This window comes from Borostomias antarcticus, assembly GCF_949987555.1.
Source record: "Borostomias antarcticus genome assembly, chromosome: 15".
Lineage (NCBI taxonomy): Eukaryota > Metazoa > Chordata > Actinopteri > Stomiiformes > Stomiidae > Borostomias > Borostomias antarcticus.
In genome coordinates this window covers 3,224,571-3,240,698 of record NC_140248.1, presented here as the reverse complement: position 1 = coordinate 3,240,698, position 16,128 = coordinate 3,224,571, and the positions used below count along the sequence as shown (strand labels likewise).

Sequence of the window (16,128 nt, the reverse complement as noted above, 5' to 3'; positions counted from 1 at the left end):
GAGATCATACCTGATGAAAAGCATAGATCTTAAATATAAGGCATTTTCAAAAATTTGACATTTGACATACTGGACCCAATATGGAATATTGGAATATGTAGAGAGTGGGTCGTATGCCCACCTCCCTTGTTCTCTGTAAAGCGCATTGTGTTGCCTCTGGGTATGAAATGCGCTATACAAATAAAGCTTTGATTGATTGATTGAATATGATGGGATTTTGTAGTGTGGTGGAACAAACATTGTCTATCAGCTAAATCCACATATTAAGGCGATGTCAGCTCCCATCCCAAATGATGCCTCACAGAACATGGTGGAACGTTCCCTCCCTCCTACACTGCAGCTGAATCCACTGTGTGAAACATGAAACCTGAGGGAACATCAAGGGACAGATAGAAGTGTCAGGGATGTTTGAGTGAGTGTGGTAGTGAAATAGTGAATGAAAAGCTGCCTGGTGTGTGTTACAAGTAGGTCTACATTAGGGCCGTTAGATATGACACTGGGCTCAGGCCTGAGTTGCAGTGTTCTTGCGATCATTGGTTTGCACCTCCGGTATGGCTGTGCTACTATGAACATGGGTATAAAGGAAACAGTCGACTGAACCACTAAACCACTTCTTTCAACAGCTCGAAATCTCCTGGACAAGAGACATCGCCTCCTCTGATCAAAAGATTGGCACTCAAGCTCTGTTACTGTGATAATGGTGAACATTGAGTAAAATGTTTTGTGAAATATTTTGGTAACAGACCTACTATAGGACCTCCTTCCTTGTCCCAGTTCAGTTATTCTTTATTTAGTCTGTAACACCTATAACACAGTTGTACAGTAGCTTACTTGTTACTTGTGAAAAAAATTATATTGCTAAAGTAGCTAGTAGCTACATGCATAAGATTATTTCCTGTTCCAACTCTGTGTAAAAACAAAAATGCTAAGTCCACTTCTATGCAATCACTAAATAAAATTGTATCACATTTGTAATTACTCTGCTACTTTGAAAACTGAGGTCATGCGTTCTTTACAGTTCAATAGGGGGCGGCTGTAGCTGAGATGGTAGAGCGGGTCGTTCAGTGATCGAAGGGTCAGTGGTTCGAATCCCAGCTCCAACTGTCTGCATGTCGAAGTGTCCTTGAGCAAGACACCCAACCCCAAAATTGCTCCCAATGAGCAGGTTAGCACCTTGCATGGCAGCTACCGCCATTGGTGTGTGAATGGGTGAATGAGAGGTCATTGTAAAGCACTTTGAGTGCCGCTAAGGTGGAAAAGCGCTATATAAGTGCAGTCCATTTACCATTTAGTTCCTTAGTGAAAGGCGTATAATGGGGAAGGCTGTTAACTTCACGTTCTATAATTAATTTTAATTCACCTAATTTAAACATTTCTATCACAATAGCTATAAATATATATTTGTTGGGGTTTCCGATGAAGCTGGTTTTGTATTCAGTACTGTAGAAATGCTGGTGCATGCCAATAAAGACCCAAACAGCATGTGTCTGTTATTATTTACTTTGGTGAGAACCTTAAATATCTTATTCCTCTTAAATATATAGCATATGGATGTGCATGTCAACACTTAACATGGTCATATATTATTTTTTGAAATATCACAGAGGCACATTTCTCATTTGCTGTACACATTACAAGACAATCTGTGCATCTTGGCAGACTTGATTTCTGACCCCTCTCTACCACTTCCCCGCACTGCGGTTAGGATAATCAGGATAATCAGGATAATCAGAGCCTGTAATCAACGTTTCAAGTTAAACATTTCAAGTTAAGTTTCAAGTTTCAAGTCATTTCATAACTTTAAAATACAGCTCTGTTAAAGGTGTAGCAGCACGTTTCTAAATTGCTGCTCCAGCAGTATTTTCAACATGTAACAGGTGTCCAGTTGTTTCATTCACCTTCTTAAAATGCTCTATTAGGGACTAACAGTAAAATCCCATTCTCCAAATGTCTTCAAAAGCCAGGTGAGATGAGTAGGCTACGACTCTACAATTCATCACTTGTTCATCTAGGCCTGTACCCTGTAAAGTAGCAGCCTGCACACAGAGAACCTGCACACAGAATGCACATAGTAGATGGTACAAGTGCCAATCAAGGATGTGTCTATAAGGCTCATCCCAGTATTGCCTCATGGTCCCCATTATCCGTGTTCTAGATTCAAAGAGAAAATAATATCCCATGCAAGTCCAGAGTCATTTCCCCCGCTGCAAACCGACTACAATAGCCATCGCCATCGCCACCAACATTGCCGCGCACACCTCCAACATTTTCCCCATCTTCCCTTGGTGGATGCCCTCCTTCTCTCTCTGCATCTCCTCTTTGCGCATGCGCAGTTCTCTCTCTCTCTGAAGCTGATCCCCGTAGTGGGACTTGATAAACTTGTCGAAGATGTTCTCCCTGCCTACGCCCATAGCAGGAGAGTGCGCGTCCCTGGTTTGCTGAGTCGTTGAACTGCTGGTGTCTCTTCCTGGCGGTCTCCTACCTCCTGTAAGGTCTCCCTGGCTCAAAACACCCCGGTCATATCTCTTCCTCAGCCCTTTATTTCCTAGCACGGTGTAAGCCTCGCTGATCTCAGACCAGCGGAGAGTAGCAGCATCGCTCCCTGCGTTCCTGTCTGGATGATATCTGAATGACTGCTTGTAATAAGCAGTCTTTATCTGGGCGTGGGTTGCGTTAGGGGGCACCTGAAGGATATCATAATATCCAGTTTTGGTTTTGTATAAGGGCTCATAAGTATTATCACCATAGGACCTACTGAACGACAGATGTTCATGTCCTAGTTTATATTTTGATTTTCTGTTTGCAAACCTCATTGTGCAGATGGCCCTTCTCTGCTCCCTTCTCTGCTCACACCTGTTCAGGAATCTGTGTGTTGTCGTTGTAACCTTAACTGCAACGATACCCCTTGTTATTTGAGGTGAACGGAGGTCAAACCCCTTCGATGCACTGCATTTATTGAATAAGTCCACGTATCTACCCAGTCCACAACGGAATTCCTCTTCATCGACAAAAACCCCGTCCGTGAGACAAGAACCGGGGTTCTCCATGCGTAAACCCTTCTGGGGAATTACCGGTGCTTGAGGCTCTGTCCATTGGAGCCGGTCGGCTTGTTGATTTTTCGCAACCATACGGTTACCGGTCAATAGAGAAGCTGTTTGAATTGCGCCTCTGCCCTGCTTGCCTTCAGTGCCTAGTTGTGATTGTTTATATGTGTTTTTGAAGAAAGTGTAGGCTCCATTTCCAATTCGCAGTCTGACCTCCGCCATGTTTGTAAGGAACAAGTATGAATGAAGCAGACCTTCCGTATTTCTTCTTTAGGTTTCCGGCAGGCTGTGCGTAATGCGTAATGCTGCCCCCCACAGGCCGGCGACATCATTTATAATATATATATAATATATTCTCCCATACAGTCCAGTGGACTGGACTCAGCACCGCTCTCCCTACCAGCTCAGTTCTGTTGTGTTCCGTCCCAAAAATAGACTGAACTGAGAAGACTTCAAAGCCCAAATCTGCCAACTCCTTGAACAGCTGCTGCCTTTCACTTCTATAGGAATCACAAGCTAGGAGTAGGCCTACATGTCGAACGGTCTCCAAACTACCACATCCACACAAGCCGTCAGGGTGCTTCCCAATGACAGGCAAGGAGCTAGCCAGACCACAGTGCCCCAGTCTGAGTCTGGTTAAGACAACATCATCCCTGCGCCAACACTTCACTTTCCACCTCTTAGATTTGATAGAGTTCTGACCTGACCAATACCACCGACCCTTCTGCTCTCCTGCCCACTCCATCTGCCACTGATATTCTAACTTTCCCTTAATCACACTAAACCATTCCCCCTTTCCAAGTGGTATATTCAGGTCGATGTCACCTCTCAAAAGGCACTCCTTCACCAGCTTGTCTGCCATTTAAATGCCCTCAACCCCCGAGTGTCCGGGCACCCACACAAAACACACATGACATCCTGCTTTTTCAATACGATACAGGCCACACAGGATCTCTAGCAGTATGTCATGGCGGGCCCTAGATGTCCCTTCCCTCAGTACCAGATCTCTAGCAGCAGGTCAGGGCGGGCCCTAGATGTCCCTTCCCTCAGTACCAGATCTCTAGCAGTATGTCAGGGCGGGCCCTAGATGTCCCTTCCCTCAGTGCCAGATCTCTAGCAGTATGTCAGGGGGGGCCCTAGATGTCCCTTCCCTCAGTACCAGATCTCTAGCAGCAGGTCATGGCGGGCCCTAGATGTCCCTTCCCTCAGAACCAGATCTCTAGCAGTATGTCAGGGCGGGCCCTAGATGTCCCTTCCCTCAGTACCAGATCTCTAGCAGTATGACATGGCGGGCCCTAGATGTCCCTTCCCTCAGTGCCAGATCTCTAGCAGTATGTCAGGGGGGGCCCTAGATGTCCCTTCCCTCAGTGCCAGATCTCTAGCAGCAGGTCAGGGGGGGCCCTAGATGTCCCTTCCCTCAGTACCAGCAGAGCTCGACCCACTCTAATGCACATAAGATTGCCAGCAGTTCAGCAGAGAACAAGGACAGGTTATCAGAGACACGTCTGCTCTGCTGACACTGGCCACACAAACCCCTAACCCAGCCCTCCCCGTCCCCGACACCGGGTCCTTAGACCCGTCCGTGAAGATCTGCACACACTCCTTAAATCGATCCAAGCAGCTGAGCACCTCACGTGGCACCCTTTGACCTCTTTCAAGGACAGAGAGGTGAACCTCAGGGTCCGGGAGAGAAGAGGACAGGAGACCAGGCAAACCCCCCCACACTGTCTCGCTCGTTCTTGCCACTAAACAATGAATTTAACTTTATTTTTTGTGTGAGAAACCTACTGTGTCTGGTGTGTCTAAAATGGATCAAGGAGGTTAGGTATGGGGGTAGATTCTGTAAAAGGGCCTTAGTAGGCTAATTAATTCATCACCTTGGCCTACTACTGTGGGCGACCCTAAGTTCTACTAAATCATCACCAGCAGGTGTCGCTGTCCTTCAACTACAGAAAATGAGTGTTGCCAGTGTCAGCCATATGCGGCCGAGCAAATAGTAGAATTTAATCAACAAGCCCAGTTAAAACGTATTATTAAACCTACATAATCCATGGCATAGCCAGTCAGGGTCGGTTGTATCTTTCTTTTTCGGGCTGGACTCGGATCTGCAAATTTCACGTGATCCTATATAGCCTATTCAAGACCAATTAAAATATCGTAAACTCGAACAGCCTGTTAATTATCAGAAGTATCACAATAATTACACAAAATGTTTGGCAAAGGCTTGATCTCGATCCTGGCGCGCCCCCGTGTATCTACACCCCTTGCGCGCTCCCGACGCTCTCCTCCAGGCTGAGAATAAGAGAGAAATCTGACTCCAGCACGCAGATCAGCATCTACCTGTAGGTAGGGAAGTTCTGGGAAAAGCTGGTGGTGAAACCTTGTAATCAGAATGAAGGACCGTGCACATGAACTTAGGACGGTGAGTATTTTCCTTTTATTTGAATTATTTAGGAGATGATCTGAAGTAAACGGTGGTTGAGTCCGATGTTTTAAGTGGTAGCCTATTGTAGGCGCGCCTCACTTTTTATAGGCAGGAAATATTTTGTCTATGATACCGAGCAACCTCCTCAGAATGTGTCATTTCGGTTATTATACTAGAGATGAGTATATTTCAAGACTTTTATCTTCACTTAGGGTACAACTTTTTGATATTTCCCTGAGTCGGTGGATCATAATAAAAGGAAGCGCTATGAGATGGGTGCCAACAGTAGCAGCTGTTAAATGCCTTTTGATTGGTCGTAATAACAATTAATCTTTAGGATTGATTGAAAGCATCAAGGATTTTCTTACGTGGTCTATAATTTCACTTGGCTTGCAATTCGTCAAAAAAAATCTCCCAATGTCTGTCAAATGCTGTCTTCGAGTTGTCCGAGGATAAAAAGTAGGCTATAGGCTAGTTTTATGAACGTGAATTTGAAACGGGTGTCATTTAATGCTAATTCAATAGAGGCTTTAACAAGAACATATTAATGCAATTAATAAACACAATAATAATAATAATAATAAGCCTAATGTTTTCCATCATAGGTTTATGCTTCACTGCCTAGTATTATGATCTTAAATCTGAATGAATATGACGTATGATGTCACACAAACACACACCCACACCCACACACACACAAACACACACACACACACACACACACACACACACACACACACACACACACACACACACACACACAGCTGGGACTAGGGCCAAAGCGGTGGAGATGAGCCCTTAGTGGAACTGCCTGAGCATCTGTGGGTGACAGTGTGACACCTGGGCTCTCCCAATGAGGGGCCGCATTGACCAATCACAGTCTGGGCTCTCCCAATGAGTCGCCGCACTGACCAATCACAGTCTGGGCCTTCCCAATGAGGGGCCGCACTGACCAATCACAGTCTGGGCTCTCCCAATGAGGGGCCCCACTGACCAATCACAGTCTGGGCTCTCCCAATGAGGGGCCGCACTGACCAATCACAGTCTGGGCTCTCCCAATGAGGGGCCGCACTGACCAATCACAGTCTGGGCTCTGCCAATGAGGGGCCGCACTGACCAATCACAGTCTGGGCTCTCCTAATGAGGGGCCGCACTGACCAATCACAGTCTGGGCTCTCCCAATGAGGGGCCGCACTGACCAATCACAGTCTGGGCTCTGCCAATGAGGGGCCGCACTGACCAATCACAGTCTGGGCTCTCCCAATGAGGGGCCGCACTGACCAATCACAGTCTGGGCTCTCCCAATGAGGGGTCGCACTGACCAATCACAGTCTGGGCTCTCCCAATGAGGGGCTGCACTGACCAATCACAGTCTGGGCTCTGCCAATGAGGGGCCGCACTGACCAATCACAGTCTGGGCTCTCCCAATGAGGGGTCGCACTGACCAATCACAGTCTGGGCTCTGCCAATGAGGGGCCGCACTGACCAATCACGGTCTGTCTATTGAGATACCAAAATGGTTAATTACAAGAGAGATACCTTGGCGCTGGTGTTATTTATGCGATTGGATCATAACACTTTGGAATCAAATGCTAGCTTCTAAAATGTGGCAGCATTACATCATGTACATTGGGTGTCGTCTTTTATTCACACGTTTGCTTGTTTGTTTATTTGCTTATTTGTTTGTTTGTTTGTTTGTTTGTAGCCTATTGTCCATAAATGTCTAGAATTTAGAAAATGTCCTTTCTATAAGCCTACACCATAAACATATCTTTCAAGTAATTATTCATTCATTCATTCATTCATTCATTTATCCATCCATTCTTGTTCGCCTTTATGAAGACTACTGGAATCACCGATGCAATATAATTAACGTCTTTATCTGATCATATCACTGCACTGTCAATGTCAATGTAATGTTATTTATATATCACCATTCATAGAAATCAATGTAGCATATAGTGCTCATAGAGTCTAGAGGTGTTCCAAAGGCTGGGGGCATAAGAACTGAAGGCTGCCTCCCCATTCCTCTTAGTCCTGGCTCTATGACCTCCCCATTCCTCTTAGTCCTGGCTCTATGACCTCCCCATTCCTCTTAGTCCTGGCTCTATGACCTCCCCATTCCTCTTAGTCCTGGCTCTAGGACCTCCCCATGCCTCTTAGTCCTGGCTCTATGACCTCCCCATTCCTCTTAGTCCTGGCTCTAGGACCTCCCCATGCCTCTTAGTCCTGGCTCTAGGACCTCCCCATTCCTCTTAGTCCTGGCTCTATGACCTCCCCATGCCTCTTAGTCCTGGCTCTAGGACCTCCCCATTCCTCTTAGTCCTGGCTCTATGACCTCCCCATGCCTCTTAGTCCTGGCTCTAGGACCTCCCCATTCCTCTTAGTCCTGGCTCTATGACCTCCCCATGCCTCTTAGTCCTGGCTCTAGGACCTCCCCATGCCTCTTAGTCCTGACTCTAGGACCTCCCCATGCCTCTTAGTCCTGGCTCTATGACCTCCCCATGCCTCTTAGTCCTGGCTCTAGGGCCTCCCCATGCCTCTTAGTCCTGGCTCTAGGACCTCCCCATGTCTCTTAGTCCTGACTCTAGGACCTCCCCATTCCTCTTAGTCCTGGCTCTAGGACCTCCCCATGCCTCTTAGTCCTGGCTCTAGGGCCTCCCCATGCCTCTTAGTCCTGGCTCTAGGACCTCCCCATGCCTCTTAGTCCTGGCTCTAGGACCTTCCCAGGCCTCTTAGTCCTGGCTCTAGGACCTCCCCATGCCTCTTAGTCCTGGCTCTAGGGCCTCCCCATGCCTCTTAGTCCTGGCTCTAGGACCTCCCCATGCCTCTTAGTCCTGGCTCTAGGGCCTCCCCATGCCTCTTAGTCCTGACTCTAGGACCTCCCCAGGCCTCTTAGTCCTGACTCTAGGACCTCCCCATTCCTCTTAGTCCTGACTCTAGGACCTCCCCATTCCTCTTAGTCCTGGCTCTAGGACCTCCCCATGCCTCTTAGTCCTGACTCTAGGACCTCCCCATGCCTCTTAGTCCTGACTAGGACCTCCCCATGCCTCTTAGTCCTGACTCTAGGACCTCCCCATGCCTCTTAGTCCTGACTCTAGGACCTCCCCAGGCCTCTTAGTCCTGACTCTAGGACCTCCTCATACCTCTTAGTCCTGACTCTAGGACCTCCCCATGCCTCTTAGTCCTGACTCTAGGACCTCCCCAGGCCTCTTAGTCCTGGCTCTAGGACCTCCCCATGCCTCTTAGTCCTGACTCTAGGACCTCCCCATGCCTCTTAGTCCTGGCTCTAGGACCTCCCCAGGCCTCTTAGTCCTGGCTCTAGGACCTCCCCAGGCCTCTTAGTCCTGACTCTAGGACCTCCTCATACCTCTTAGTCCTGACTCTAGGACCTCCCCATGCCTCTTAGTCCTGACTCTAGGACCTCCTCATACCTCTTAGTCCTGACTCTAGAACCTCCCCAGGCCTCTTAGTCCTGACTCTAGGACCTCCCCATGCCTCCTAGTCCTGACTCTAGGACCTCCCCAGGCCTCTTAGTCCTGACTCTAGGACCTCCCCATGCCTCTTAGTCCTGACTCTAGGACCTCCCCATTCCTCTTAGTCCTGACTCTAGGACCTCCCCATGCCTCTTAGTCCTGGCTCTAGGACCTCCCCATTTCTCTTAGTCCTGGCTCTAGGACCTCCCCATGCCTCTTAGTCCTGGCTCTAGGACCTCCCCAGGCCTCTTAGTCCTGACTCTAGGACCTCCCCATGCCTCTTAGTCCTGGCTCTAGGACCTCCCCAGGCCTCTTAGTCCTGACTCTAGGACCTCCCCAGGCCTCTTAGTCCTGACTCTAGGACCTCCCCATTCCTCTTAGTCCTGACTCTAGGACCTCCCCATGCCTCTTAGTCCTGGCTCTAGGACCTCCCCATTCGTCTTAGTCCTGGCTCTAGGACCTCCCCATGCCTCTTAGTCCTGGCTCTAGGACCTCCCCATGCCTCTTAGTCCTGGCTCTAGGACCTCCCCAGGCCTCTTAGTCCTGACTCTAGGACCTCCCCATCCCTCTTAGTCCTGGCTCTAGGACCTCCCCATGCCTCTTAGTCCTGGCTCTAGGACCTCCCCATGCCTCTTAGTCCTGGCTCTAGGACCTCCCCATGCCTCTTAGTCCTGACTCTAGGACCTCCCCATTCCTCTTAGTCCTGGCTCTAGGACCTCCCCATGCCTCTTAGTCCTGACTCTAGGACCTCCCCAGGCCTCTTAGTCCTGACTCTAGGACCTCCCCATGCCTCTTAGTCCTGGCTCTAGGGACTGTTAAAAGCTCAGTGCCAGAGGACCTGAGGGACCTACTGGATATATATTTTAAAAGCATGTATGATATGTTTTTAGGTGCTTGATTATGTTTGGATTTATAGACAAATAAAATAATCTTAAAATCTATTCTAATACTGTCAGATACCAGTGCAGTGATTTTTAAACTGGTGTGATGTGAGCCCTCCTTCTGGTCTTAGTGAGGACACATGCTGCAGCATTTAGAATCAGTTGGACTTGACTAATCTCTTTTTTGGTAGGCCAGACAGGAGAGAGTTACAATAGTCCAACCTGTTAGTAATAAAAGCATGTATGAGTCTTTCAGTATCAGAGAGAAAAGGTTTCATCTTGGCCATGTTTCTTAGATGATAAAATGAGGTCCTTGTCACATTCTTTATATGGGCCTCAAAGCTAAGATCAGAGTCCAGCATGACACCTCAGTTTCTGGCCTGACATTTGGTATTCAGTGACAAATTCAGTTTTTTTAAGTGCACTGATAGTCTCTCTCTTTCACCTTTTTGAGCAATGATCAATACTTCAGTTTTGTCCTGTTTTAACTGGAGGAAGTTCTGTGACATCCACACATTTATGTCAGCAATACATTCTGTCAAACGGTCAGTTGAGCTGTAGTCGAGGGGCGTCACAGTCACAGAAATGAAGAGCTCAGTGTCATCAGCATAGCTATGGTAACTCAATTTTTTCCTTCTCGTGACAGACCTCACTGGACCTCCATCTCTCCAAACCGCTTCAATCTCCCACAGAATCCTCTCAACTACAGGTCCTTGCTGAAAATGCCTGCTAGTATGAGAACTACATTCACTATTAATATTCAGTTCAGGTGCCACAGAGTGCTGCTATTGAGAAACGGCTATTACACACTGGGACATGTCATGCTGTGTTCAGGCTATTACAGTATTCTTTCTGTATCCTCTCCAGCTATTGATTCATGCGGAGATAACCTCTGGGCTTGATCTCATTTCTGATTTCCATACAATGTGACATCTCATGTCAATGTTGATTCCAAGCACTTTGTTTAGTAATAGCCTATATCACCTACTTTAGGCCTGTAGAGTCTGTTGTTGACAGATATGGCCTGAGATGAACTGCTGTTGAGACCTTTGGGAGCAAGTGGACTTGGGCAGAGACAGATAGTTTATTCAGATCCTGTAGCTCACTCCAGGGGCCATTCATTATTAACCACCTGTTAATGCTGCCATGCATTTGACTGGAGATGGAGGTTTGTAGCTCATTTGACTGGAGATGGAGGTTTGTAGTTCATTTGACTGGAGATGGAGGTTTGTAGCTCATTTGACTGGAGATGGAGGTTTGTAGTTCATTTGACTGGAAATGGTGGTTTGTAGCTCATTTGACTGGAGATGGAGGTTTGTAGCTCATTTGACTGGAGATGGAGGTTTGTAGCTCATTTGACTGGAGGTTTGTAGCTCATTTGACTGGAGGTTTGTAGCTCATTTGACTGGAGATGGAGGTTTGTAGCTCATTTGACTGGAGATGGAGGTTTGTAGCTCATTTGACTGGAGATGGAGGTTTGTAGCTCATTTGACTGGTGGTTTGTAGCTCATTTGACTGGTGGTTTGTAGCTCATTTGACTGGTGGTTTGTAGCTCATTTGACTGGAGATGGAGGTTTGTAGCTCATTTGATGTCAGGACAGCAGAGTCGCTGCCCATCTTTCGTCGCAGGCTCAAAACTCATCTCTTCAAGAAGTACTACAACAATCCTCCCACCTAAGCACTTATTATATTATATTGCACTGTACTTTAGATTGTGATTCTTGCACTTTGCTTCAGCACTAGATTATGCTCTTAGTCACTTGTTTGTTTTAGAAAGAAGATGCACTTGTGAGTTCTGGCAAGTAGTAGTACATTGGCTCTTCCTACGTTAAATGCAATTATTGTTAGTCGCTTTGGATAAAAGCGTCTGCTAAATGACTGTAATGTAATGTAATGTAAAATTTGACTGGAGGTTTGTAGCTCATTTGACTGGAGGTTTGTAGCTCATTTGACTGGAGATGGTGGTTTGTAGCTCATTTGACTGGAGATGGAGGTTTGTAGCTCATTTGACTGGAGATGGTGGTTTGTAGCTCATTTGACTGGAGATGGGGGTTCATAGCTCATTTGACTGAGGGTTTGTAGCTCATTTGACTGGAGATGGAGGTTTGTAGCTCATTTGACTGGAGATGATGGTTTGTAGCTCATTTGACTGGAGATGGAGGTTTGTAGCTCATTTGACTGGTGGTTTGTAGCTCATTTGACTGGAGATGGAGGTTTGTAGCTCATTTGACTGGAGATGGAGGTTTGTAGCTCATTTGACTGGAGATGGAGGTTTGTAGCTCATTTAACTGGAGATGGAGGTTTGTAGCTCATTTGACTGGAGGTTTGTAGCTCATTTGACTGGAGATGGGGGTTCATAGCTCATTTGACTGGAGATGGAGGTTTGTAGCTCATTTGACTGGAGATGGAGGTTTGTAGCTCATTTGACTGGAGATGGAGGTTTGTAGCTCATTTGACTGGAGATGGGGGTTTGTAGCTCATTTGACTGGAGATGGAGGTTTGTAGCTCATTTGACTGGAGATGGAGGTTTGTAGCTCATTTGACTGGAGATGAGGGTTTGTAGCTCATTTGACTGGAGATGGAGGTTTGTAGCTCATTTGACTGGAGATGGAGGTTTGTAGCTCATTTGACTGGAGATGGAGGTTTGTAGCTCATTTGACTGGAGATGGTGGTTTGTAGCTCATTTGACTGGAGATGGGGGTTTGTAGCTTATTTGACTGGAGATGGAGGTTTGTAGCTCATTTGACTGGAGATGGGGGTTTGTAGCTTATTTGACTGGAGATGGAGGTTTGTAGCTCATTTGACTGGAGATGGAGGTTTGTAGCTCATTTGACTGGAGATGGAGGTTTGTAGCTCATTTGACTGGAGATGGAGGTTTGTAGCTCATTTGACTGGAGATGGGGGTTTGTAGCTCATTTGACTGGAGATGGAGGTTTGTAGCTCATTTGACTGGTGGTTTGTAGCTCATTTGACTGGAGATGGTGGTTTGTAGCTCATTTGACTGGAGATGGGGGTTCATAGCTCATTTGACTGAGGGTTTGTAGCTCATTTGACTGGAGATGGAGGTTTGTAGCTCATTTGACTGGAGATGGGGGTTCATAGCTCATTTGACTGAGGGTTTGTAGCTCATTTGACTGGAGATGGAGGTTTGTAGCTCATTTGACTGGAGATGGGGGTTTGTAGCTCATTTGACTGGAGATGGAGGTTTGTAGCTCATTTGACTGGAGATGGGGGTTTGTAGCTCATTTGACTGGAGATGGAGGTTTGTAGCTCATTTGACTGGTGGTTTGTAGCTCATTTGACTGGAGATGGTGGTTTGTAGCTCATTTGACTGGAGATGGAGGTTTGTAGCTCATTTGACTGGAGATGGAGGTTTGTAGCTCATTTGACTGGAGGTTTGTAGCTCATTTGACTGGAGATGGAGGTTTGTAGCTCATTTGACTGGAGATGGAGGTTTGTAGCTCATTTGACTGGAGATGGAGGTTTGTAGCTCATTTGACTGGAGATGAGGGTTTGTAGCTCATTTGACTGGAGATGGAGGTTTGTAGCTCATTTGACTGGAGGTTTGTAGCTCATTTGACTGGAGATGGAGGTTTGTAGCTCATTTGACTGGAGATGGAGGTTTGTAGCTCATTTGACTGGAGATGGAGGTTTGTAGCTCATTTGACTGGAGATGGAGGTTTGTAGCTCATTTGGCTGGAGATGGAGGTTTGTAGCTCATTTGACTGGAGATGGGGGTTTGTAGCTCATTTGGCTGGAGATGAGGGTTTGTAGCTCATTTGGCTGGAGATGGAGGTTTGTAGCTCACTAGACTGGAGATGGAGGTTTGTAGCTCATTTGACTGGAGATGGAGGTTTGTAGCTCATTTGACTGGAGATGGAGGTTTGTAGCTCATTTGGCTGGAGATGGAGGTTTGTAGCTCATTTGACTGGAGATGGGGGTTTGTAGCTCATTTGGCTGGAGATGAGGGTTTGTAGCTCATTTGGCTGGAGATGGAGGTTTGTAGCTCACTAGACTGGAGATGGAGGTTTGTAGCTCATTTGGCTGGAAAGCACAGTGGGCAGACAGACAGTAAGGAACGTTGCAACAACATTGATTTGGCGTTTCCCAAATGCTCTTATAGACTCCCATCAGTGTGTATGCTTGTCAAGTGTTTGATAGTTTCCAATCCCCTAATACACATTAAACATCATCTAATGTAGTAGATACACATTAAACCCCATCTACTGTAGTAGAGACACATTAAACCCCATCTACTGTAGTAGATACACATTAAACACCATCTACTGTAGTAAATACACATTAAACACCCTCTACTGTAGTAAATACACATTAAACACCATCTACTGTAGTAGAAACACATTAAACCCCATCTACTGTAGTAGAGACACATTAAACACCATCTACTGTAGTAGATACACATTAAACACCATCTACTGTAGTAAATACACATTAAACACCATCTACTGTAGTAGAGACACATTAAACACCATCTACTGTAGTAGAGACACATTAAACCCCATCTACTGTAGTAGAAACACATTAAACCCCATCTACTGTAGTAGATACACATTAAACCCCATCTACTGTAGTAGATACACATTAAAACCCATCTACTGTAGTAGAGACACATTAAACACCATCTACTGTAGTAGAGACACATTAAACACCATCTACTGTAGTAGATACACATTAAACACCATCTACTGTAGTAGAGACACATTAAACACCATCTACTGTAGTAGATACACATTAAACACCATCTACTGTAGTAGATACACATTAAACACCATCTACTGTAGCAAATACACATTAAACACCATCTACTGTAGTAGATACACATTAAACCCCATCTACTGTAGTAGAGACACATTAAACACCATCTACTGTAGTAGATACACATTAAACACCATCTACTGTAGTAAATACACATTAAACACCATCTACTGTAGTAGATACACATTAAACACCTTCTACTGTAGTAGAGACACATTAAACACCATCTACTGTAGTAAATACACATTAAACACCATCTACTGTAGTAGAGACACATTCAACACCATCTACTGTAGTAGAGACACATTAAACACCATCTACTGTAGTAAATACACATTAAACACCATCTACTGTAGTAGAGACACATTAAACACCATCTACTGTAGTAGAAACACATTAAACCCCATCTACTGTAGTAGAGACACATTAAACACCCTCTACTGTAGTAGATACACATTAAACACCCTCTACTGTAGTAGATACACATTAAACACCTTCTACTGTAGTAGATACACATTAAACACCATCTACTGTAGTAGAGACACATTAAACACCATCTACTGTAGTAAATACACATTAAACACCTTCTACTGTAGTAGATACACATTAAACACCATCTACTGTAGTAGAAACACATTAAACCCCATCTACTGTAGTAGATACACATTAAACACCATCTACTGTAGTAGAGACACATTAAACACCCTCTACTGTAGTAGAGACACATTAAACCCCATCTACTGTAGTAGATACACATTAAACACCATCTACTGTAGTAAATACACATTAAACACCTTCTACTGTAGTAGATACACATTAAACCCCATCTACTGTAGTAGATACACATTAAACACCATCTACTGTAGTAAATACACATTAAACACCTTCTACTGTAGTAGATACACATTAAACACATCTACTGTAGTAGATACACATTAAACACCATCTACTGTAGTAGAAACACATTAAACACCATCTACTGTAGTAGATACACATTAAACCCCATCTACTGTAGTAGAAACACATTAAACCCCATCTACTGTAGTAGAGACACATTAAACCCCATCTACTGTAGTAGATACACATTAAACACATCTACTATAGTAGATACACATTAAACACCATCTACTGTAGTAGATACACATTAAACACCCTCTACTGTAGTAGATACACATTAAACACCATCTACTGTAGAAGAGACACATTAAACACCATCTACTGTAGTAGAGACACATTAAACCCCATCTACTGTAGTAGAAACACATTAAACACCATCTACTATAGTAGAGACACATTAAACACCATCTACTGTAGTAGATACACATTAAACACCATCTACTGTAGTAGAAACACATTAAACACCCTCTACTGTAGTAGAGACACATTAAACACCATCTACTGTAGTAGATACACATTAAACACCATCTACTGTAGTAAATACACATTAAACACCCTCTACTGTAGTAAATACACATTAAACACCCTCTACTGTAGTAGAGACACATTAAACACCATCTACTGTAGTA

The 16,128-nt window shown here is 45.3% G+C and overlaps 1 protein-coding gene across 1 annotated transcript in view; it reads left to right on the top strand.

The window, feature by feature from the left end:
* Positions 1–5,436: 5,436 nt before the first annotated feature.
* LOC311318361 (syntaxin-1A) overlaps positions 5,437–16,128 on the top strand; it is a gene marked incomplete at both ends in the record, with an annotated part of 95,837 nt that continues 85,145 nt past the window's right edge. The window contains one exon of the mRNA XM_084449665.1: positions 5,437–5,466. Within this exon, the coding sequence (XP_084305791.1) occupies positions 5,437–5,466 (30 nt within the window). The remainder of the gene's footprint in view (positions 5,467–16,128) is intronic.